We start from the raw sequence: 25709 nt of genomic DNA on the forward strand, positions 1-25709 counted from the left end.
GTAAATACGTTCAATATAAAACTAGTGAATTAAATTTACAACAACAATTTATATAGTGATAGAATGATAATAATTAAGTTTTGCAATTTCTCTTTGAATTTTAATAAAATTCAATTTGATGTACATAATTATCACTAAAATTATATATTAATTTTATATTTTTATGATTTAATAATTTTAAGTATATAAAACAATAAAAAAATAAATAGCTATTTTTAATTTGAACACCTGACAATGAGGTAGTAATTTGTACATAAACAAATAATAAATAAGTAAAATTTTATTTATTAATTAAATCAATTTATATGATTATGTATTTATTTAAAAAAAATACATAAGAATACATAAAAATATGTGCTGCTATGTGCCTTGAATATATAATATTGTTATTATTTATTTACATAATTACTTCTATTTCATATAAAAAAACAAATTCAGTTTTGTTATATGTATTTAAATGTGATTAGATTTGATCATAAAAGTATTCGTAGATGTGAAGTAAACATGTTTTTATACAATGTATTTGATAGTGTAAACGTAGAACTTTAGTTACATTGGTATTGCTATATGGTTTCGTCACTTTCATTTGACAATATAGAGACCAATATGTGACAATATTGACATTTCAGTTGATTTCTTTATATATGGTACATTTAAGACTGAATTTTGCTCCATATAACATGTTTATTGAATTTTTGTATATATTTTTTTATTGATTAAAGGTTGTAAGTAAATAAAATTTGTAAATTTGTCTTTAATTTATCAAGTTTAATATTTTTATATAATTTACTGTGGATTTCTGAGACCAAACTATCTATATAAAACATATCGTCATCCTGTTATTATTTTTGACAGAACAGGGATAAGAATATGTTTTTAACGGAGATTTTGGTCTTAGAAATCTATGGTTAAAAAGTGTTTTCGAACACATGATGCTAAACAAGGATATCTGAACCGATAAGAGGCGCTGCTGTCGTTGTTGGTTCTGTCAAAATACATATAAAACCTATTTAGACATATTTTTGGAACGAAGTTCCTTATCGCGCGTTGTGAAAGGGGGATAGACGGAAAAAATTCTTACGAAAAGTTGTCACGACACTTTTGCCTATAGACGAATGAGCGCTACTTCACCATGGCAACGACGTGACAATATATAACGAAAATTCATAGAAATAAAATGTACTTCTTGTGAAGACTTAAGTTTTTTATTCATAGAATAAACATTGGTTCCTTCACTAATAAATCGAAAGGAATTTCGTTCCATCCGGGTGTCCCAACACACCTCTCAAGTTTTTTTTGACATTATAGGGGGGCGTTAGTGAGTTGTCATAATTTAGTTTGACTTATGCCCTCCCGGGTTAGTTCTGTCAAGTCTATAATCGTGGTCATCTTGATGGCTCCTACGTAGACTATCATAAGCCAGCTTTTTGCAATTTACACTCCAGATTTATGTTTTTTAAATTAACTTGATAAAAAATGAATTCCCGTATAAATTTGAAAGTAACGTTAGAAAGAACTGTAGATTTTTGTTGTTTATTGTATGTTCATGTTTGACGTGTCGTAATTAACTGTATTAATTTTTAAAGTTTAGTTTTGAAAAATTGTATTTCAAAGATATGATAGTTTACATAGGAGCCAACGATCGAGTGTTTCAACACAAGTATAGACATATTTGGTTTTTCGCGCGGGAACAAATAATTGTAATAAAATAAAGTTTTTGTGCCTTCATTACAGGGTTTCGGATAAAGCATATTTTGCTAGTTATTATAAAAATAAATATTTTTGTCATAGGAGTTTCCTTTTTTTTATTTTCCTCCTTATTTTTGTGATTAGAACTAAAAGTTTAGGAGCAAAGAGGATTAATGTGAAAGTTTCAAAAAAATTCCCGAAAATTTATATAAATTAAAAACAATTTAGAGATATACCATTTATTTCTTTGAACTTCAAATCTGTATGAAACTGAAGATAACTTTCGATAAGTCACTTGATTGTGTAGTTCCATACATTTTTAGAATACGTTATTGATTCGCTATGGATCAAATACACTTTGTTTAGGTATCCATATGTCTAATATGTCATTTTTGGACTCAAAGGTCAATGCAAAATTTAATGTAGGAATTACCCAGGTTCTTCCATATTGTAATAAAATTGATAAACGAATATTTTACCAACTTTAATTAGTAAAAAGCTTATAACTAAACACTCATTTAATAAATAACATTAACATCTGTGAAGAAATTAAGTCAATCTGTGTTTATATTTCCATTCATTGAACTCTACAGTCTTTAACTTAGATCAATCTTGCTCTTAACAGTTGGTCAAGAGTAGTTGGTCAACAAGAATCTTAAACAGTCAGTCAGCAAGTTGTGCTGGCATTGTGTCAGTGCGGCAGAGGCTCGCGGCGTGTCTCCGGCACCGCCAGCAGCGCGAGCGCCGCAGACAACGCGCACACCGCGTACAGTAGAGCCTGCACCGGCTTGCTCTACACAACATTCAATATAGATAACTAGAAGTTTTCCGCGCTGAATAAAAAAAAAATACCAGCAATAAACATAGACTATCACATAGAGATAGTATAGCTTCCCAACAGTAAAAGAATTTTTCAAATCTGTTCAATAGTTTCGGAGCCCATTCAATGCAATGCAAATGCAAAATTTTACCTCTTTATAATAGTAATATAGATAAAATGCAAATTTTTATCTGTCGTCCTTTAAATGAAGTGAGTGTATGAGGTAATTACCAGTAGTGGTGTCTGTGGCGCGAGCACAGAGCCGACTCTGCCGAGTAGTGAGGCGGCGGTGAGCGCGCGCGCCCGCACACCAGTCGGGAACAGCTCCGTAGTGAACACATAGAGCGAGTTGAACGCAGCAGTCGCCGCCAGCTTGCCCGCGAAGTACAGCCCCAGGCCCGCGCCCCCGTGCGCTGCAGAAATAAACATAAGTCCAGTACAATACTAAAGCAATTAGACCTCGAAGATCTCGCACTGAATGTACATACATACAAAGAACGGCGCGATGCAGGCGCCTCCGCAGAGCAGGAATGCGACGAGCACTGTGCGCTTGCGGCCCACGCGCTCCAGCGACATCATGATCAGGAACGAGGCCACCATCTCCATTGTCATGTTCAGCGCGAAGTTCACGTACTGCACACAGATATGAACTTTAGCTACTGCCTACTGTCCATTGCACATAACCTATGATCAGATAGTTCGTCATATTCTATAGTAGATGACCTTGTCTCCGGAGAGCGCGACCGAATTGATGGTAAGACCGTAGTAGACAAAGGCTGCGGCCGCCCAGCACCAGCCGCACGCCACCAGCCGCAAGAGCAGCGTCCGGGATGTCACCAGCGCAGACCACGGCAACACTGCACTTTTTTTAACATCCACATCCTCCGTATCTTTCTTCTCGTTTGCAATTATTGATTTTAATATGTCTTCGTTTATTGTGACCTGTAATTAGCAATAAATAACTGACTACAGTTTAGATGACAATCTTATGAAAATTACAAACTTCCTAAAGTGAATGTCTATCTCATAAGACTAGGGAAGAGTTTAGATAAATTCAGCGTTGTCTGATAGGCAACTATTATGTTAATATATTGTAACCTGGAATAGAATATCATGCCTTGATCTTATTAAATCTGAGAACTTATGAAATGAACTTAAGAATGTATTTGGTGATTAGAGTACCTTATTCCACCGAGCGGCTTTCCTGAGCACATTGGCCGCTCCCTGCGTGTCGCCGGTGGCGTGCAGCCAGCGCGGGCTCTCGTCGAGCAGGCGCCGGTAGAGCGGCAGCAGCAGTGCGGGAGCGTACGCCGCGCGCACCAACCACCGCCAGCGCGGCACACGCCACGCCAGCAACGCGAACACCACGCCCCCCAAACCGTAAGCCACGCCCGTCGCGCACGCGAATGGTGCTCGTAGCGACGGCCGCGCTAGCTCTACCACTGTCAACAGAATGTGCAAAGGTCATATACCACACAAAAGATTTATATATTATTATAAAACATACTTATGTATTTGCTGTTTTTATCATCGGCATCCATGTCCCTTTCCCACGCTATGTGGGATAAGTGTAAAAGTTTTCGTCTTGTAAAAGGATTCAGTGACATCTTATAGAACCCTTCTTAATCATATTATCTTTCATCCAATCCATCCATTTATTCTTAGGCCTATCCTTTATATTAATGGATAGATTACAACATTTTTATGAATATCATATGGATGAAGGTCGAAGAAAGCTACTGGCACTGAAATGAAAATTATAAATGAAATATGTGCCAACCGACCCACCCATAACATAAGCGGCGCTGCCGAAGCCGTAGCCGAGTGCCGCCTCTAGGAACTCCAGCGCCACGTACATGTAGTAATTGAGGGAGAAAGACTTGAGCAGCCCTAGCGTGCCCGCGCATCCCGAGAACACGCAGAACGCCGTGCGACGACCCCAGCTGTCACATTATTATAAAAAAAACTTTCTAATGAAAATAAAAGTACATAAATATTTGGGACGGGAGAATTTAGATATAACAAAACTTCGTGCTTACGCACATTTCGCTCACAACAGACGTACCGATCGGAGACGTGTCCGGTGAGCAGCAGGGCCAGCGGTAGCGCAGCGTTCCGCACCGAGCCAACCAGGGTGCGCCGCCACTCGCTGCACGCCAGACCGAACTGCGAACCAACATAAATGTTCACAATACACAACTAAGTCTTATCATCTCAAACATGGGCACTATTGTTTGAATTAGAGGCTAATGGCAACGACAGTGTTGATGGGTAAATTATTTTGTTTCCTAGACTTCTTTGAAACCATAGTAACATCTCGTTTAAATAAATACAATCGGTCACCCCTATGGCACAACTAAAGTCAACTTTAAAAACCTCGAGTAGAGAATAGTAAAATAAAAAAAATAACCATCACACCTAGTTACCTCTGCATAAATAGTGTCATAGTTCTCATAGACGAAGACGTCACACTCTAGCGTGTCCCTGTGGTGGTAGTCCTCTCGGGCACAGGAGAGGCCCTCGCCCAGCGGCCGGTAGCGGCGGCAGTGGTCAGGCGACTGCAGTGCTGCCACTGATGTGTTGGCAAACGAAACACCAGCGCCCTCGCACTCTGGCACCAAACATCTACGACATGAGTAATGGTTAAGATTCAAACTTTACGCAGTTGGGAACAGGCTCATTGCCATGAAGAAATTACCCCGATATTATATGCAGTTAATAGTTACCTAAAATTGTGTACTGCGTAACGTCTCGTGGGAAATTGCGAACCGCTATTTAGTTTGGATGGCAAACTCTACATAACTCAATGCTACCAATAGAAAGTAACGTCTAGTAACGTCAAATTTTACCAGAAAGTAACGTAGTATCTACATATTTATTTACCTCAGACGGAAGGTTTTGAATTCACAAATAGAAGTTTGAAAGCTACATAATATAGTGAAACTCAGCCAGGGTTGGCCGACGGCGGCTTGTTTTTAACGTATAATCATAAGTCATTGAACTCGTGGAGATGTAGTTTTCTACAGAAATAGTGTTATCAAGTGCAAGTGTCTAAATTTAGACGTGTTTATACGGACTATGTAACATTACGTCCCCCACCTACATACAACCTGTAGCCGGGCCTATACTTTTCTAGAGATAATTGCAGCAAAGAGTTTACCTAGCGGCCGGTAAAAGTAAACATTCAAGCTTGTATCCGTCGCTAGGCTCACATTACTAATTATCAATGAAACTGAGTAGTCTCTTGAACTCTGATCAGACTCATTTAGGTTCTATAGAAGATCTTAAAGTCACAACATTTGTTAAAGAGTAAAGAAAAATGTATATTACATTTAAAGTGTTTTACGGAAAGTTTTCTACACGTTTTTATAGCCCGATATTGGGTATTTAGGCGCAAAATTGACCTAAAAGCTGTTATATTCTTAATTAATCTGTATTTTTACAATAATAATAAACTTTTTATTACCATTGAAATTAACAAAATTTTAAAACAATGATTTACAATATGATGGCAAAAAGGGTAATATGTAATATGTTTAAACACTATTCGTTATGCATTTTGTTATGCCATCATTGGGGACATTTAATTCCGAAAATAGTACAAATTATAATAAACGTAATGAATATTCATTTACAACACACATATTTACAATAATAATGGCGCGTAAAGCCCCAGCCATAGACACGAATTCATTACCATAGATAAATATGACATTTAATTGTGGTATTTAAATGCAATTAAGCAGAAACTTATTGAATGCAGGCCAAGTCTATGACACGGTAATAATAATACCGTGAGTGAGAGAGATACAGTTATACACAATTCCTGTGACGTGACAAAGACAGGGATAACTATCTTCCGTCCCTTTCTGCGTACCAGGGTTTGGGGTTTGTTTGGAACAAAGGTTGTCCCCTACAAACAACCTAGGTTGTCCCTAACAAAGTTTGACATTCGTGCTATTTTTCGAAAATTGTGAGTACTTAGTGGCTGTAATTGTGCAAAAATATTTTGATATTACAGTTTTATTAAGGTAAAGTTTATAAAACATGGTATACTGCTGTATCGTCGGTTGTAAAAGCCGTAGTGAGCGAAAAGAGAAAAACATAACCTTTCACTCGTAAGTACTGAAACTACGCACTTATTCACATGTATTCATACAAAATAAGGAAGAAAATACAAACTAGTTGTTCTTTACAGTCTTTGTAATAACTAATATGTTAAAATACGGGTAAAATCAGCTAAAATAAAATAGTATTTTTCGAACATTATGCGCCCAAACGCAGATGTCATTTGTGTCAAATAATATACTGTAGATCTGGGAAACAAGCGGCCATATTAAACTTCTTTTCAAATTGGTTGGTTATTACCCGTAAAAATAATACCACCATCTTGTTGTAAAAATTACCCTGAATTTAGGGGAAATAAATTATAGTATGTATAATGTATATAAATGAAACAATTCACATTTTTTATACTATTTTCAACAGATTTCAAAAGGAGTTTTTAATTCTGGTATATGCTGTGTTTTTAAATATTTGATACTTTCTTATCCCGTTGATTTTAAAGAGTATGCTTTTTAATTTGTCCCATGTAAATTTTGTTTCTTAGAAATTACATTCAAAATAGTTTAATATTAAGTAGTTTTACATGTAGTGTTCACTGTAATGATATACAGAGTAATTTAAAATTATATGACTATAATATTGGTATGTTTTTTGTAGCTTTTTATGAAGACTAAGGGCTTCGTGCATATCGAAGAAAAATAGGACATCGTTTGAATGCTCGTCTAATGGACCTAAGACTGAAGAGATGCCGCGCTTTGTTGAAGCAGTACGCGGGAAAAAAATATCGGGAAATTCTTTTTTTGGAGTCACTCAAGACATCCTTGATTAAGGCAGCCGCCGATATTGACATGGACCTCGTTCGTGCTGCGATAGACGACTGGCCGAGCAGATTGAAGGCCTGTATTCAAAATCACGGATGTCATTTTGAGTAAACTTTAGTGTCATAAGAATCTATGTTTTGTTAAGTTCATTTTGGTATATAAATGGTCACATAATGAATAAACTTGTTACAATTATTTTATATTAAACATGTAACAGAATTTATGACCTGACTAAGTATTACTAAAAAAATCTGTTTACGTAATCTTAGTCACATAAACAAAAACTACGCATTGTTTTTTATATTTATTACGTTTATTAATTACAATTTAATTGGGAATATATAAATTATATCGTAATTATTCATTTTCGGGACAAAACAAATAACTGGTAACCCCAATCCTCTCACTTATATATAGGTATAGTCTATAGTACTCTCTATCTGTCCCTTACGGGTGAACGCGCATGTCATATCTATATAATTCTTCATCTGAGATGCAGGCGCCATCTGCCGGTCATCCTTGCCGAGTTAGTTTATTGGGAACAGACTATAAATAACTGTGTTACCATACGACCCACATTCTCTAAGTTGTAAACAATTTTAAAAATAAACCAAGTATTTTGCGTACCGAGTTAACGTGTTTTTTGCATCTTGTTAAATAACAGATTAACGCATATTAATCATGGAATCACGACTCTTAATATTTAAATACTTCAGCATTGTTGGCTAGATTTATGACGTAAACAGTCAAAAACTACACTGACAAGTGACAAAGCTTTTCCAGATTAGCAATGGATTGTGATGTTCAAAATTTTAAAAGTCAATTTCATAAAAGTTTCGTTAGTTTAAGTTTTAATTGTTTAACTTATAAAAATATTCATCATGTGTATATAATATATACTTGTATATTTTACATGTTTTCATCTAATATATAAAATTCTCGTGTCACAGTTTTCGTTGCCATACTCCTCCGAAACGGCTTGACCGATTCTCATGAAATTTTGTGAGCATATTCAGTAGGTCTGAGAATCGGCCAACATCTATTTTTCATAACCCCCCCACATTTTTTTTTTAACTGCGCGCGGACGGAGTCGCGGGTGACAGCTAGTTATTATTATAATACGAAAGAGATCGTGTTATACGTAACATACGGCAGTAAGGTATCGGGTTCTTGCGACATTCACGAATCAGTGGCGACATCTGTCATAAACCACATATCATATATCATATATCACAGTCGTACCAAATTATATCACATCCTGGTAAATACAGTTTTAATGCCAATAATTTGACTATTTACGGATAATCAAAATAATCAATCTTCAACTATATTTATTTATTTAAATTAACAATATGCATTTGCTTCAAACTCTTTGTTTTAACTGATCTAAAGATGGCAATAGCAATCGTAAAACCTAATCTATCGTTTAGAGGACGATCTATCCATGTTTAATTCCCTAAAGTAAAAAGTAATTAGGTATAGTAGTTCTTATTAGGGATCCATTATCGACCGTTAAGCTATTACTTTACTTTTATGATATTTTACTATTTATTGCCTGCGACTCCGTCCGCATATATATATATATATATATATATACATATATACCAAATTTTATTGAGATTCGTTGAGCCGTTCTGGACTCCAAACGACTATCCATCCAAACTTTCACATTTATAATATTAGTAAGATTAGTATGTTGATATTTAACAAGATAAATTAAAGTAAGTACAGGTGATTCACCCTGTTTAAGTTTGCTAAGTTTCCTATAATCGTAATTTTAAGTTAATACAACTGCTTTCATATAAGGGAACTTGATCCACATAAAATTAAAGATTACTTCCCTACAACTCTCAGTGTGTCAACTTAATTCATTACTAATATAGTCAATATTATAACCTTTACAAATTGTCTGACTAGTTCTTGTATATGTATAAAGTTTAAATAAACAAAACCATGTGTACTTTAGAGTTACGAATCTCTTGTTAATAAAATATAAACCCAATTTTAGACATTTAACATAATACAAATATAACACTCATAAAAATACAGTCGAATTGATAACCTCCTTCTTTTTGAAGTCGGCTATAAATATTATTATTTAATTTTAATTATCTGTACATAAAATCCTATTTGACTAGAAGGTATATAACACGGCATTTTGTGAATAAGTTCGGTTTGCAATTTGTAATCTCTACAATTTGCTTCAGTAATCGGTGTTTACAATTTTTAGCTGAGATATAGATAAATTACATTACCTATCTGTGGGTTATTTTGCAACTTGATATCATTGACTATCTCGGTCCATCTGACGCTATACTCTTTGGACACGACACACTGTCTGCGAGCACTCGATCGTATTTAACTTTAGTATTATTAGAACTATTACATAATGTATTTTGATTCACGTGATGAGTATTTAGAGATCGACTAGCTTTGATGCTTACGTTTGACTGTGTTAAATATAATTTCTTGACTACAGTAAGACAGCGTATGCATGAGTCGCACAACAGTGCAAAATAACTCTTTGGTTTTTCGTGACTGTTTAAGTTCGATAAAGTTGCAAGATCAAAAACAAGTATTTAATTTTATTGATATCAAAATGTACTTGTCATAAATGTGTTACAAGGTTCAATACTATCATGGGTGTTGCCAATGATCTAGGTTAGATCTAAGGGAGGCAGCTACTTCATCCTACACCCCTGGTGACGCTCATGTATACTATAGAGATGCCGACTTATTAGAAAGCAAAAAAAGTATTAATTTCAGTATCTTTTCTTTTTTATATACAAAATGAAATTACATTTCGGAAAAAATTGTTATCATAATTTTTTTCAATACCTACTGCCTACGTTACCCATGGTAATAAGGGCAAGGACGGCTTGATTCGTCTCACGCGAGTAAAACAAAAAAATACATAACTAAAAGACTACTTGAGTTAAAATATAATACGATCGCATTGAATCTTGGAAAATCAGAAATTTCGTTAAGAGCTTAATGCTCAGAAACGACGTTGGTATCCTTACTAGTTATTTAATAAACTTATTGAATTCTGTTTTCGTTAGTATTATTGAAAGTAAATAAAGTGTAAAATGTTGTCGACGAAAGGTGTACCATGAATATTTAATTGAAATTGACGAATAATTTGTGACGATAACTGTATTAAAACCTTCGTATTCCGTCATTTATTAGTCACCTATTTTATATACAGATAAACAATTTAACTGAAATTAGGTTATAACCAATTTCCAAACATATTTAATTTCCAATCTGGAACTATGACATAGGAAATTTTTATTTGCACTACAACAAAATACAAATCTTACCGAAAAGGCACCGAGTCTGCGACAAACACGTAATTCAACGAATACATAGCAGCGAAAAGGTTCGGTAGGCAGAGAAGGGTTAGGACATATCGCTGGTACGGGCCGAAAGGACCCAATTGCAGTAACGCACTCTCCAATGCTTCTCCGCCATTCTTCGGTTGGTTCACGCCGCTTGAATTCCCACCGCCAGTGTCTACTCTGCCTGTGTTTACTCCGCCTGAGTCTACTCTGCCTGTTTCTACTCTAGATATATCTCCGTCTATAACACTGTCTATATTTCTCACTCCGCCTATGTCACCTGCGCGCGATTCAAGCGGCACACGGCCCGCCATGTCGGGGCCAGTACTAATACTTAGAGACGAAAGGTTTTGCCTCTTATCCGCAAGTTTGAGATAAGAGAAAATTAATTTTCTTTATACCTTTTTCACGCTTGTAAGGGGAACGTCGTCGTATTTTTAATTTGAATTAATGCGAAATATTAAAATGCTTTTATTTATTACGAATATTTTATTTTCGATCTTGTTTACATTACTTATTATCTTTCAAATTCGACAGACATTTTGTTTTATCTGTAATCTGTAACGTTAATAAAACAGTTCATAAACCAATTGGTATTCAAGTGTTTTCATGAGAGTAAATAAAAATATTGGCAAAAGAAATTATTAAAATTAAAATAATAAAATGTTATTATACTATATTCCTAAGTTTTCGCAATAAAAATTTTACCCAAAATGTTTAAAAAAGTTTCTATCCCGCCAAAATATCATGAAAAATAGAATTAAAAATATTTTAGTTGTCTATGTTGCGTAGTTGTGTGTGTGTATATTACAGTTTTATATGTGTGTGTAGCTGTATATCAGCATCTGCGCTGATAAGAAATAGATATATCAATAGCTTCTGATAACACTCTCAAAGTAATCTCTTATCTTCAGCATAGTAACATAATCCCAATGTAAAATTTTAATTTATCACGACATTAATAACTGATTAATTGCTTGAGCATCAACATACGTTATAACTTTATTTTTTAACTGGTAGAGATGTTAAAGATCGTCCTGAACTAACATAATAATCATCGTATTTTTTGTTCCATTGGTTTGAAGTGAAATTCCTTAACCTCTAGTGAGTCACTCAGTAAGGAAGTCTTCATGTATTTTAGGTTTAACCTCTCTTGATAAAAAACTGCGAATCTTTAGCTTACTTTAAAATAGCCACAGGTTTGTACTTAACTAGAGTTAGAACTTTTATGCTCTAGCACACTTCTACAAATACGCTTCAATATTAATTATTTTTAAAAGCTCCTTTATAACTTTATCATTGTTTTGGACAGGTTTTTTGCGCACAACCACGGTTATACATACTGTGTGTTCCAAATGTATTTAACTTAATGTCGCAACTTTGCATTTATAATTCAGCAGGCGTACATCTAGTCGGTCTATTTAGAATCGGTGATCGCTTCCAAGTGTTGCAAGTGCATTTGTTATTAGTATCATGATCTCATGGTGCACGCATGCGGTGCAGAAACACAGTGCGTGTGTGACTAGCGGTGGCCATTGCAAATGTCAACGACCCCTGTCAGCCGGTGGCCAGCTGTGGCCCAAAGAATGTGGCCAACTAATAATACACCTCATTATATTTTTAAAGCGTGTAGTACGCGACTGTACTAGCCGGGAGCACGTGGCTGTACTCCCGCAGCGCATTATGACCCGTAATCCTTAGTGTCAAGAGGCAAATTGCCATTTATCAATAATCGGTTCAACTATCGAGTAAGCGGTTGCCTATCTCCTTTCATATAGTCGTGGTGCGCGGCTGTTGCGGTTGTCCATTCCCGCTCGGACATCCACGCCGGCGGGACGTTCGCGAACCATAAACAACTTTTCAAAACACGTAACTTATATGAACCATAGCCAAGTTACTTGGAGTCAGCTTATTGAGGGGTAGTCTGTGTTGTTGTCGGTGTTGTCAGTGCTATGGAGGGCGAGTGCGTGGGTGGGTTTGGTCGCTGGCAGGTGAGGCTGGCGACCCTGCTGGCTCTACCGGTGCTGCTCACAGGACTCTACGGGACTAACTACGTCTTCTTAGCCGCCAGCACACCCTATAGGTAATGCTTTCTTTCTCACTTTGCCTAAATAAACCGGTAATGAGTAAACATGTTTGCATTTACGCATGTTTTTTGTACTTGCTCTAAAGCATATCTAAATATTGTTTTTTTTTTTTGTTGAAATATGATAAAATAAATAAACGCTATACAACTAACTTCCATAAATATTTATGTTTTTGGCGGATTTCAATTTGCATGCATGATTTTGTTTTCAATTCTGGTACAGTTCCCGACGATGTTATTATACACAATGTCTAACCTATGTATGGTAAAAATTCACTACTTTGACAAATTTAGTTCCCAATTATTCAAAATACCCAGGCGTTATAAAAAATCCCTGCGTCAGCCGCTTTTACCGTAACACAGTACAAAAGAACGAAAATAAATAAAAAGTTGACTACATTTAAAGTACCCATAGTGAGTTACCATAGCCGAAATACTTTAAAAAAAAAACATAATCCTACACATTATTTTTTTTTTAATAAGTAACTATAAGTTTTTATATTTATATAGATATCACAAGTTATATAAAAACTATTAAAGTATTGTAACCAATTAGAAAAAGAGACGCAATATGTTCATATAAAAACTTCACTGGAATTGGATTCGATCAGAAATGAATGAATTTAATTTTTTTTAAATTCGGGTTCATTATCAAGGTAATTTCATGATCACTGATATACAATGTTGTACTTACACTATTAAATCAATAGAAATATAAAATGATTGTGTGCATACAAAAATATATTTTTTTACTGTTAAGTTTCATATACTTTTTAATATTTGCAAATTGTTAGGAATTTCGGTGAACGAGGTTATAATAAAATATTTGATTGTAGTGGAGTTAATTTTTTTGTTTTTTTGGTTAATAATTGACTAAAAGAAGAAACATATGTAAATGTGTTTGTTCATTTAACATACAGATTAATCGTTTTTTGGTGTAATTAAAAACTGCCTTAGTTCAAATATCATAGGTTTTCTCCTTCATGTAACATAGTCTATGGTTCGTGAGAATATTATTTGCACAGGTGGGCACAGTTAATCGAAAAGTTAACTTCGTTAATCGTTAATTCGTTAATTAAAAAATTAACTTCGTTAATCGTTAAAGCGTTAAATTCACGAATATTTAACGCAAGTTAAAGTTAATCGTTAACAGTTAACCATACCAAATTATACATACTAATTTCACACTTACTGTGGCGACACTTGTTTAAAATAGTAACTTGACTATACATTCTATATCACATTAGTATTAGAGACAAGTATGAATGCATTATAGTATATTTCATTACGAGTGCGGAAAGCCTGTCATTGCAAAGAGTTCCGACAAATGTCTACCCGAGCCGAAGCGCAGCCGAAGGTGAGGGTTGACAGTTGGAACAAGTTGTAATGACAGTTCCGCACGTGTACTAAACAACATTTTTAATACAGTTGCGAAAAAATTAAGCAATTTAATAGAATAATAAAAACACAATAAACTCAACTAACTAAAATGTTTGAAAAATGGCGCCAACCGTAAAAGAATACAGAGATTTTTTTTTTGTTTTCTTCACCCATTCTGGGTAGGCAAAGGGAACTTAACGGCCAAATCTTCAGTAGATTATTTTTATTGATATGAAATGAAAATGAAATTTAATGAGATGAAATAAAATGAAACCTAACCTAATTAATTGAATCAAATCATTAAATCTGATATTACAACAAATTAGTAGCTTCTTTTTAGAAATATTTGCATAAATCATAGAAACTTCAATGATTTTGTTTTGTAAAAATCGTGGTTAGTTTTTTCTTTTTAATAGACATTATTTTGACAGTTGGGAAAGAGAACGGACGAGTTTGGAAAAGCTTAAGAAAAAGCACGAGTAAAAAAGTGTTTTAATACAGTTGCTCAAAGAGTGGCGTATTGCAGGGACGAAGAGCGTTCGGAATGTGGGCTATTACATACTCTTGCTTTTGTATACTCGTAATGAAATATACTATTTCGAACCTTCTTTTAATTTTGTCCTGTTGGTCACGTCTTTCCCGGACGCTCTGATGCATCACACTTGCACGCGAACTTCACATATATCAATTATCAACTCGTTCGTTCACCATTCGAGTCGCCGACAGTCGCCCAACATAGTTGAATTTACGAGCGTGGTGAGGCTCGTAATTTAAACAAAATGACAGTACGTCTATAAGTTTCTAATTTAACGATTAACGGACTTTTATTAACGGAAGTTGAGTTTAACGGAAGTTAACAAAAGCGTTAACACTTTTTGAAGTTAACTTAAAAGTTAATCCGTTAAGCAAAATGTTAACTTCGTTAATTAACGATTAACGGATTAACGAGTTAATGCCCAGCTCTGATTATTTGTATTAATTTTACAAGTAGCCAGCGCGAGTCATCAGGAAACATTAAATTTCCCCACAGAATACAAAAACATTCGTATGTCTTTGTCCATATCCTCTTAATCTTAATAAATGTGGTTATTTAAATCCACATTATGTCTATAGAATGGGCATTTTTCGTGCACAGACTAACAAATGTTTTGACACATCATTACTAATATTATAAACGCGAAAGTTTAGATGGATGGATGTTTGTTAGAATGTATCTCGGAAACGGCTCAACCTTCATGAAATTTGGCACAGATGTAGAACGTAGTCTGGAAGAACACATAGGCTACTAATTATTTATTTTTTTAATTCCGCGCGGACGGAGTTGCGGGCGACAGCTAGTAATTAATAGTTTTCACATTATCAATACTACAAATGCAATAAAACTTTTATTTTCAACTAGCGGTTGCCCGCGTCTTCGTCAACACGGAATTTAAAAAATAGCCTCAGTTACTTCCATACACCTAAGTTAGGTTCCAGCTAAAGTCCCGTCGAAATTGGTCCAGCCGTTTCGTAGATTACCCGGATAAATCGAAGCCTTGCGGACAGACATATACAGACAGACAAAAATGTTAAAATAGTTTTTTCGTTCTAAGTAACCCAAATATATTACGTATACGAAATATTTTTTTCGATTTTAAAATTTTACTAACACTCCAATTTTATTAATTGTAAAGATAGACAATATGAACATATCAAACGCCGCGTGTTACCATGTGTAATAAAATAACTATTTAATATTTTTTTATATGAAAACTATTTGCGATGCTTATAACGTTGTAAATGTTAACATTGATAGAAAAAAAACTAATTAAATCTTATAACCTAAAAACATAGTTGTTATAATATTTATTTTCTTTTGTTATCGACGGTTTGGAAGTAATTAATCAAAACTCTAACTTAAAAAATTGTAAAGTTGGATGTATGGATGGTCAATTCAATAAAATTGTATTGACTTTGTAATTGTATTAACAAGGAAGTAAGATTTTCGCGCCAAATTTATTGGGAACGACGCGCCGGTTTTCGCGGCGTTTATCTGTGCCTGATATTTTTCACGCGACCAAAATAAAAAGAACACGCGTTCGCGATTTGCTAGCGATCGTTTCTAAAACAGTACAATGACTCACATAGTTAAGTTCAAGAATCCTGACCGATATCTAGCACGGTGGCATATCGTGGCTGAAAGTTTTTTTTTGTCAAGAAAAAAGTAAGAATCACAGACGATATTATTTTTAGTCCGCGGCCTCTTCTCATCTTAGACATTGCCATAATTTACAAATGTAAATTTTTGTTTGTTTAAGTCTATGTCTTTAAAACTTTTAAAAAAAAAAAAAAAATTCAGTCGAATTGATAACCTCCTTCTTTTTGAAGTCGGCTAAAAATAGAAACAGTCATGGCGCTTATTTTATTAAGAACAAATATTCACCGACGTTCATCATTTTTACTTATCTCATAAGATATATAATGATATATTTTGATTTAATTAAAAAATGATATACTAAAAAACTAACACCATTTCGTGTAGAGGTGCTAATAAATTTGTCTCATTGATTTGACAAGGTTTAATCGGTCGTTAAACACGTGTGTGTTGAATTTTCATGGTACCGTAGAGTTTGATGGCCTTAGCTAACCTTTTTGTTTGTCATTAATTTGGGTCAGAAAGATTAGCTTGATTTATAAAGTTTTCACACAACTAATAGGATTAAAATCATCTCTTTTTATAATCTTGTGAAATCTTTACTTATTTTATACTTAATAAAAAACGCCTCGATGCAAAGTTCTCTAATTTCTAAAGTAACAGTTAGCAAAAATAGAACGATGTCCGGCCGTATATAATCACCTTGTTAGTGTATTCAAGAGAAAAAAAATCATGTGTATTTATTAGAAAATTATTACGGTGTTTGTTTACGCGTCGTTTGCATTATCTGTGGGTCACGTGACTGACGCCGGCCGGCACGTTGCGCACCTGGCGTAGGCGCGAAATGAGAATATTATTTTGTATCTGTTACATATTATTATCTGTGTTTGTTGAATTTATGAATCTTTGCATTAACTTTTGATTATTTATGAATCGAAGGTGCGAGAAGTTGTTCAATATGAAAATTATGTTTTTTTTAATTACGCGCGGATGGAGCCGCGCGCAACATCTGGTAGTTTGTAAATCAGAAGAGCAGAATTAATTCAGAAGCTGTTGTTAAAATTAATGTTTAATTAAAAAACGCAATCTATTTTAATTAGTTATGATGGATGTTGATGTTGTTTCTGGCATGAGTCAGCCATGTTTGTTAAACTCTGTACAAACACGTGTACACTTAACAATGTTATTATTTAATTATGTTAATATCCCATAAAGTTTTTTTCCACACAAATTAACGCACATTAAATATAAATGTGCTTGAAGTCGTTATGTTTTTTTTTCTATTATTATATCATTAGATATTTTTTTTCAATAAGTACAGTCTTGCCGTGATATTCACCAGCCGTTACTTGGTTTTGAAACAAGTTGTCTCTGTTCTGAGGTCGTCCATTACTCATGTGATGTTTTTTAGCAACTTTTAAGGGGAGGGCTTTAGTGATATGTGGTGAGGCTACCTTTCCCCTATATCTTAAACCACCTGTATTTTTTTAGTATAAGGTAATATTGAAATTTTCAAATTATTATTAATTTATTTATTAAATTTACGTTATTGGTAAAAAAATAAATACATGCGATATCTTATTTTAGCTCCTCTCTTGTCATCCTGTTTCGTATTTTTTTTGTAACCGGGTGAATTAATCCTTAAGAAGATTGATAAAACTTTTTTATACAAGTGTAGCAATAGTCGAAACCCAAAATTAGATGTTAATTGCGTTAATTTGTCGATTAAATATATTTCTTCGTTATATTTGTGAAAAAGCTTATACTTCTTAATAAAGAAAACCGGGATCCTCCTATTTTAACGATAACTCTTATCAAATGTTAATATTGTAATCAATAAAAAAGGCAGTAACCGTATTAAATGTTGCCGAAAGTCAAAACATTAGTAAGGTCGAGAGATAAAGTGAACTTTAGTGCAACTGTCTGATATTTACATAATATGCCACAAAAATCAGTGACCCGATGTTACAGTCTAAACGAGGTTATCATTGTATAGACCTTTTTCTTACACATATATACAAACTTTAAATTAAAAAAAAAAACAAATGATTCATACAAACCGACATATATAAAAATAAACTCACGCTCTACAAACATTACCCTCTTTATTAGGAATTATTTATAACCAGAATTCTAAATATCCTGTTAATTTCAAATAGGCGATGTTTAAAAATTTGTTGATATACGTACATAGTAAAACTATAGGAAAAATTAATTCTATAAATCTCTACCTATAATAACAATAATACAATATAATCATTTCATTTATTTAGCCAGATTTTTCCTATTGTATAAATTGGGGTCGAATAATTTAACATTTTATTGAAAATACCATTTCTTGTCTAAGTTTCGAATACAAGGACCGCTTTTTTATTGCACTGTACACTTTATATCGTGCAAATTAAATTTTATTGATCACATAATTTAAAAGATTTCATTTCTTTTTACTCTGTGGCCGCATATTAAAAAAGCACAGTTTATCTTTACGATCGTGGAAATCCACTGCCGTGCGCTCAACGAAAGCTATTGTCATTGTTGATTGAAGGCCGTGCTTAAACACTTCTTTATACCGTACACCTTCAGTTGAAGTCTTGATCATAAGTAAGTCATTGAGAGGAATCTGTCAAAGTTTATCATTATGAATGCCTGGTTGTTTTTATAATACTATTTTATTGACCGAAGAATAAACAACAGTGTTATTGAATGTTAACTGTTTGCAGTTATATTCCGTCAATGAAATCTCTTCATGTGTTATCAAATGGCAACCCTAAAAAAATTAACTACGACATCAATTAGCTATCGCCTGCGACTCTTTCCGCTATGATTTAAAAAAAAACTTTATAAGTAAGTATTTGTTCTTCCAGACTATGTTCTATCTGTGCCAAATTTTACCAACATCTGTTGAGCCGTTCCGGAGATACCTTCAAACTGACATCCATCCATCTAAACATTCGCATTTATAATATTAGTAGGATAACATTAAATATTAGTCAGTGTGAATTCAATTACTTTTCTTCATTTAATTCAGCGCCCAAAGCATACGTCAAAATCCCATACGTATATTATTCCATTCCCATATTATTATATTTATTTGATAAGGTTTTTACTAAAAATATGTGGGAATTTTGTCGACACAATGTGCACTTTAGTCTTTGATGATTTCGAGTTTAAATTAGAGCAAATTAGACTGATTTTTTTAATAAATAATTTACTTGTAAAGGTTCGTAAGTAAACCAAAGGTTCGTAAGTAAACCAGATGTTTGGTCACGTGAGAGGCGGCTGAAACTGGTTAGTGCTAAAATTAACACAAGCGGTCGTACAGCTGGGGGAGTGGCATGTCGCTCACTTTAAATGGAATTATCCCATCGTTTTTATCGAGCTTGCTGACATGGACTAAACAACTATGACTCATTTATAAGTCACGACACACAAGTTACATAGTACAGTTGGGAATGTTTTCTGTATGTGAATGTGAAGTAATATTGAAAAGTAACGTTATTCAAGTGAAATGTTATTAATATTAACTAAACTAAAATAAGATATGTCATATCTTCTATATATATATTATCTATCGACTGATTTAACGTATGTCCCTTCCTTAGTCAAATTAATCCCCTTTCCTTTCATTTCTCATTAGAAGAATGATGGAATTTGAATTTGGCCTTCGCTTATAAATTTTTCCAACTCTTAAGCTTTTTCTCTAAATATCTTTGATGAAAACAACCTTTGTCTTCATTTAACGTTGATAATTACAGTTATATTTAATAGAATAGTAATTATAAGCAGTAGTTACTAGAATTAACGATAGCGCGTTTTAATCCAACAGACAGCAGATTATTCCAGTGCTATCCCGCTCGCTTATCTCTTAACATCCGCTAACCTACCTACATGTGCGGTCAAAGGTTGAACTAGCAATATACTATCTTTCTTAGACGTTAATAAATATGCTGTTATTAGATGGATTCTAGAATATTACTTTCTTTAAACCTCAAAGAATATTACCCTAGCGAAAGAAGTTAATATAATGTAAGAAAATATTTATGTCGTTTGTAAGATTTGAGGGATAAAAATTAAAACAAAGAAAATGAAATTTTACTAATATTATAAATACGAATGTTTAGATGGATGTTTGTTTGAAGGTATCTCCGGAACGACTCAACGGATTTTGATGAAATTTTGGCACAGATGTAGAACATAGTCTGGAAGAATACATATGCACTTATTGATTTAATTTTTTTGATTCCGCGCGGACAGAGTCGAGGGCGACAGCTAGTTAGTTGATAAATCCAACGCTCAATCTTCGCAGTTAATATTCTACGGGTTGCTGTTAAATGTCAACAGAGTTAAAAAATAAATATTATGTAAACAACATGAATCTAAATGGGTTTAATGTTATTCACAGCGGTTGTTAATCGTAAATTAATTAATTAATGCCCTGACACCGATTCCTAAACAGGCAAATTGGATGCTGGTACTTTATCTTTGTACATAATGAATAATAATTATGTACATAACGTAAAGCTATAAGGACTTAGCACTTAGAGTCTTTTCGATGGACTTATGGCTATATCCAGGTTTATATGTTTTTAAATTAAAAACCTGTCTTGATTTGTAAATAGAGGTTTCGTTAGTACTTATTTTACGAACTTGTTAAGCTTCGATATCATGTTTCTGTTTTTATCACCAAGCAAAAGGTTCTTTATAAACCGGTCTTGATAATTATTCGCAAATGAAAGGAAATCTTAAGCAAAAAAAATCTTGTATAAAGCAATATGTTTCATGTATTAAAAGGTTCTTCGATTTGTAACCAACAAGCTGTCGTCCGCGACTTCGTCCGCGCGGAATTAGTATCTTATGTGCTCGTCCCGACTATGTTCTACATCTGTGCCAAAATTCATCAAGATCCGTTGAGTCTTTTCGGAGATATCTTCTAACAAACATCCATCTAAACATTGGCATTTATAATATTAGTGAGATAAAGTAAGATGTTACTAAGTTAAATCATGTTGTTAAGAGGCAAGGCGGACAATGTTTTATTCAGTTGTATGAGTCACGCTTCGCCGGCGCTTCGTCGCGTGCTATTTATTTCTTTATTTATGTTTTTTGCCATCTCTTCTGAAATATTTTTCCGGGACAGACAATCTCTCGACCTTGAACTTCGCTAAACTGTCGTTTGCGTTCTTACTTGCAAAAACCATAACCAAACCATAGTGCTTTCTACAAAAAATACTTTGTGATAGCCTGATATTTTTTTATCTGTGATTTGTTGCCGCCTTTTTCCACTTAACAATGTCAATGCCAAAGCTTTTTTTTTACATTTAAACTTTTTTTAATAAAATTGGATTGGAATTCTTTTTTTAAATTCCAATTTAATGGAACTAGATTTATTTATTACAATAGTAGTAGATTATTGCTTGCGTTTTTCAACTTGTGTTTTGTATCTTTTTATCAATAGTACAGCCGCAGTTGGTTATAGTCCGAATGTTGATCACAAACAGAAACACATTGATTTTACAATATTGGTATCACGTAAGTGTATGTTCCACCAACGTATATTACAAAATATTTTTTTTTGGTAACAGTGTAATAGGTTAAGTACGCGATGCCTGTTCATGTCACGTGAGATACACACGGGACTGGAAAGTTACAGAGAGCGGATTATGAAGCGACGGCATATAATATAGATAAGAATAATATTGTTAGATATTTATGTTGACCCTGTGTCCTAATGATTGAAGTATTAGTATTAAGTTTTAATCCTGTAATGTCTGTTCTTATATCCATTGGTCCATTTAATTTGAAAGAAGTGCAATCAAAATTTGTACTACACAATGTAGTTGAAGAATTGGCACAGCATCAATTGTTTTCTTCCGCTGTTTAAGTAAATGGTTTAATTAATGTTACAATTAGACATCATTTACCTCTAATTGATATTCAGAGGCGGTAACGACGATCTTTTGGGTAAATCAATCTTAGAACACCTGGATCATTTATAGATTAATTTTTTTTTTCAGTTTTAACTTTACTTAGAAAATCAATTAGTCAGAGGAGGAGATTTCTCTCGTTTTTTTAGTAATATTGAGTGTCTTGTTTTTATTTGTAATCAACATGTTTTAATATGTATATTTATTAGTTTTATAAAATATAAATAGTCATGTTTCAAAATATCTGTTGTGCCTTATAATTTTATAATTTTCATTCTTACGATCTTTACAATTTGCATAGACATTGTTGTCAGGCGTTTATAAAAAAAGCTTAAGGTTAAAAATTGCTCTACAACGACGCATGTACTCAACTGTAAATAATGTACTAAGAAGTTAACGTTGTTTTCAGATGTCATATATCAGAATGCGAAGACAACGGCACGCTGGAGGCAGTTTCTCCCAGCAGCTGGTCTCCAGATTGGGCGAGCTTCGTGCTGCCGGGAGACGACGCCTGCTCTCGTCACCCTGCGGTCTCTGACACCTGCGACCATGATTCTTTTGACAACACCTCCCGTGTAGTGTGCGACAGTTTCGTCTATTTGGAACACAGAAGTATATTTGCTGAGGTGTGTTGGTTATTTCATAACCAGTATTACGTTACGAATTAAAATATGTCTGCGAATTTATACTGTGAATAAAATTCATATCACGTGGGTATGCAGAGATAATTCCAGAAATAAACTCAAATAGAATAAGCTTAGCGAACCTTGAGTAGGTCGATTCCTTGTGGAAAATAGTACTAAGAGTTCTCTTTTGTTTTTATCTTTTCATCTGTTAAGAGTAATACAGACTATTTCTTTCTTGCTTGCTTGACGTCTTTTTTTCATTCTAGTTCAACTTGGCGTGCCAGGAGGGTAAGCGCGCTCTAGTGGGCACGGTGCACAATGTGGGCATGCTGGTCTCACTGCCGATCATGGGATACATCTCCGATAAGTAAGCCTTTACAATAATCTTTGCTGATGTTACCAAGACTTACATTGAAGATTAACGAAAATCAATTTTCGAATTCTTCTGTGTTCAATTTGTGTTAATCCCTTTTGAATCCTATCTTTATTAAGTATGAATTTCTTTCTTTTGCTTGTAGGTGGGGGCGTCGGGCAGCGCTAGTAGTGAGCGGCACGGGCGCTGGTCTACTCGGTCTGTGTAAATCTTTCGCAGGCTCGTACACTGCATACGTCTTGGCCGAGTTCCTGGAGACGGTACTAGGTGCCAGCGTCTATCCAGCAGCCTTCGTACTTAGTGAGTCCAACTGCTTTTCCAACGTGTTAAGTGAGGGAGGCTTAATCCTAAAATACCACAATAAAAAAGCTACAATCTGTTTATAAGTCGATATTTACAATTAGATTTAATCTGTTCTTTACAGTGATCGAGTGGCTGGGTGTAGAACAGCGTATTTTAGCGAGTCTTCTCCTTGGTATACCGTTATCGGCCGGTGCTGCTACATTGGCTCTGCTGGACTACTTGACCGGCTACTGGAGGCTGTGGGCGCGAGTTGCGTATCCTCCGTCTTTCCTTCTTCTTCTGTATCCTTGGCTACTGCCGGAGAGCGTTCGGTGGCTGGTCGCTAACAGCAAGTTGCCTCAAGCGGCCAGGGTCATCAAGCAGGCCGCCAGGTGGAACAGGGTGGCCTTGCCCGAGGACGCCATCGACAAGATGCTCGCCGCACAAACCGAGCCGGTGGTGGACAAGAGTGAGGTCGAAGATGACGAAGAAGAAAGCTTATTTAGAGCTTTTATTAAGTGAGTATATGTCCAGTATTTTGGTATTGGGTGAAGACTTAATTAGTCACGAGAGGGGATAGTTGACCAAGAATCTTTGAAATGTGATGAGATGGTTTGAAATAAATAATTGGCTTGTGATTAGATACGGCGAGTTGCGTCGTCGTCTGCTGACGTGCTTCGTGTGGTGGTCGTCTGCGGTGTTCGTGTTCTACGGGCTGGCTGTGCGCGCGCACGCGCTGGCGGGCAGTCCGCACGGCAACTACGCGCTGCTGGCGGCGGCCGAGCTGCCCGCGCTGCTGCTCAACACGCTGCTGCTGGACCGCGCCGGCCGCCGCCCGCTGCTCACCGCCGCCCTCCTCCTCACCGCACTCGCGCTCATCGCCATACCGCTGCTGCCTGACTGTGAGTATTCACTGCCGAGAGCTTGGATTTCATTTGATTGTATGAGGTTGTCGATTTTGTTCAGAAAAAGATGGTGCGAGTTTGTTGTAAACTATTTTTTTACTAAATAATTTATCTATTTGCAGCGGAGGGCGTGTACGGCACGGCGCTGTTCCTTGCGGGCAAGGTGGGTGCGACGATGGCGCTGAACGCGCTGTACGTGTACACGGCGGAGCTGTTCCCGACGCGCGCCCGCCAGCGCCTGCTGGCCGCCTGCTCCACCTGCGGCCGCCTCGGCGCCATCCTCGCGCCCCTCACGCCGCTGCTGGTGAGCTCATCACAAACACTACTCGTACATCAATCACCTAACGCATAATTCTCATCAACCTAAGACTTAGTCGTTTCTCCTGCGTGCAATGCACTCCTGCCAACCTCGATTCCTTAATTCTGGTTCCTGACAGTCTTGATTTAAGTAATTATAAGATGTATCAGTAAATAGCAATACTGACTATCAGGCTGCATACGGCACATGGGTCCCCCCGACGCTGCTGGGCGCGCTGCCGCTGGCGAGCGCGGCACTGACGCGGCTGGTGCCGGAGACTCTGGGCCGCCGGCTGCCGGACCGCTTCCGAGACCTGCAGCTGCCGCACGACTCCATCGCGTGACTCTCCCCCCCCCCCCTCTGATCTCACCACACACATAGTATAGTCTTACCATTAGCCTTAAATTATACTATATTGAAATTTATGGTCATAATGTAGGTAACTGATACACACATATTTCTCTTACCAAATCGACACTAAGTGGATTACTTAGTGGTCACTGTGAAGTAGTAACAGATTTTTACCTACATCATGACTGTGAAGGAAATAATTGTAATTCCTAATAACTTAGTTTACTCAATTACCCTAATTTTGCTAAGTACAAACATAAGTTAAGTTGTCGAAGTCTTCTTAAATCGTGTGTTGTTTTTAATATTTTTAAATACTTACGTTCTAAGATTTTTCATGTATTTGTCAATAATTTAACAGGCTCATTTTTTAAGCCAAAAAAAGTGAAACAAAGTTTGCACACATTATTTATTGATGGAATTTGTCGGTGCTGATTTTGTATGTAAGAAAATTCCTACCTTTTTCATGTACATAAATGTATTAAAAGAAACAAAGAGAAAGCATCCATTTATGTATATACCTTAATAAGAATAATCTCAAAGAGATTTCTTTTTTTTGTTTTGATTTTCATAAATTTATATTCTTTTTATATCTAAACAAAGAGTTAATATAGCTC

At 35.2% G+C, this 25709-nt stretch overlaps 2 protein-coding genes across 3 annotated transcripts; one reads left to right on the top strand and one right to left on the bottom strand.

The window, feature by feature from the left end:
* Nucleotides 1-2335: 2335 nt before the first annotated feature.
* On the bottom strand, nt 2336-11155 carry LOC106709705 (organic cation transporter protein). 2 transcript variants are annotated; one of them, XM_014501556.2, is made up of 9 exons: nt 10719-11155; nt 4936-5134; nt 4575-4675; nt 4298-4452; nt 3692-3951; nt 3233-3451; nt 2998-3142; nt 2741-2922; nt 2336-2482 (listed from the first exon to the last, which is right to left on the bottom strand). In XM_014501556.2, the coding sequence occupies exons 1-9, from the start codon at nt 11048-11050 to the stop codon at nt 2381-2383; spliced, it is 1695 nt and encodes a 564-aa protein (XP_014357042.2). In that variant the 5' UTR covers nt 11051-11155; the 3' UTR covers nt 2336-2380. The 2 variants fall into 2 exon arrangements, with proteins under 2 accessions (XP_014357042.2, XP_014357044.2); XM_014501558.2 differs by having other exon boundaries at nt 2401-2482; nt 3002-3142.
* A 993-nt stretch (nt 11156-12148) lies between these two features.
* On the top strand, nt 12149-25450 carry LOC106709700 (solute carrier family 22 member 6). The gene is made up of 8 exons (XM_014501551.2): nt 12149-12819; nt 22670-22886; nt 23153-23253; nt 23405-23559; nt 23684-24059; nt 24184-24443; nt 24569-24750; nt 24938-25450. The coding sequence occupies exons 1-8, from the start codon at nt 12689-12691 to the stop codon at nt 25085-25087; spliced, it is 1572 nt and encodes a 523-aa protein (XP_014357037.2). The 5' UTR covers nt 12149-12688; the 3' UTR covers nt 25088-25450.
* Nucleotides 25451-25709: the final 259 nt, after the last annotated feature.

This window comes from Papilio machaon, chromosome 11, assembly GCF_912999745.1.
Source record: "Papilio machaon chromosome 11, ilPapMach1.1, whole genome shotgun sequence".
Taxonomy (NCBI): domain Eukaryota; kingdom Metazoa; phylum Arthropoda; class Insecta; order Lepidoptera; family Papilionidae; genus Papilio; species Papilio machaon.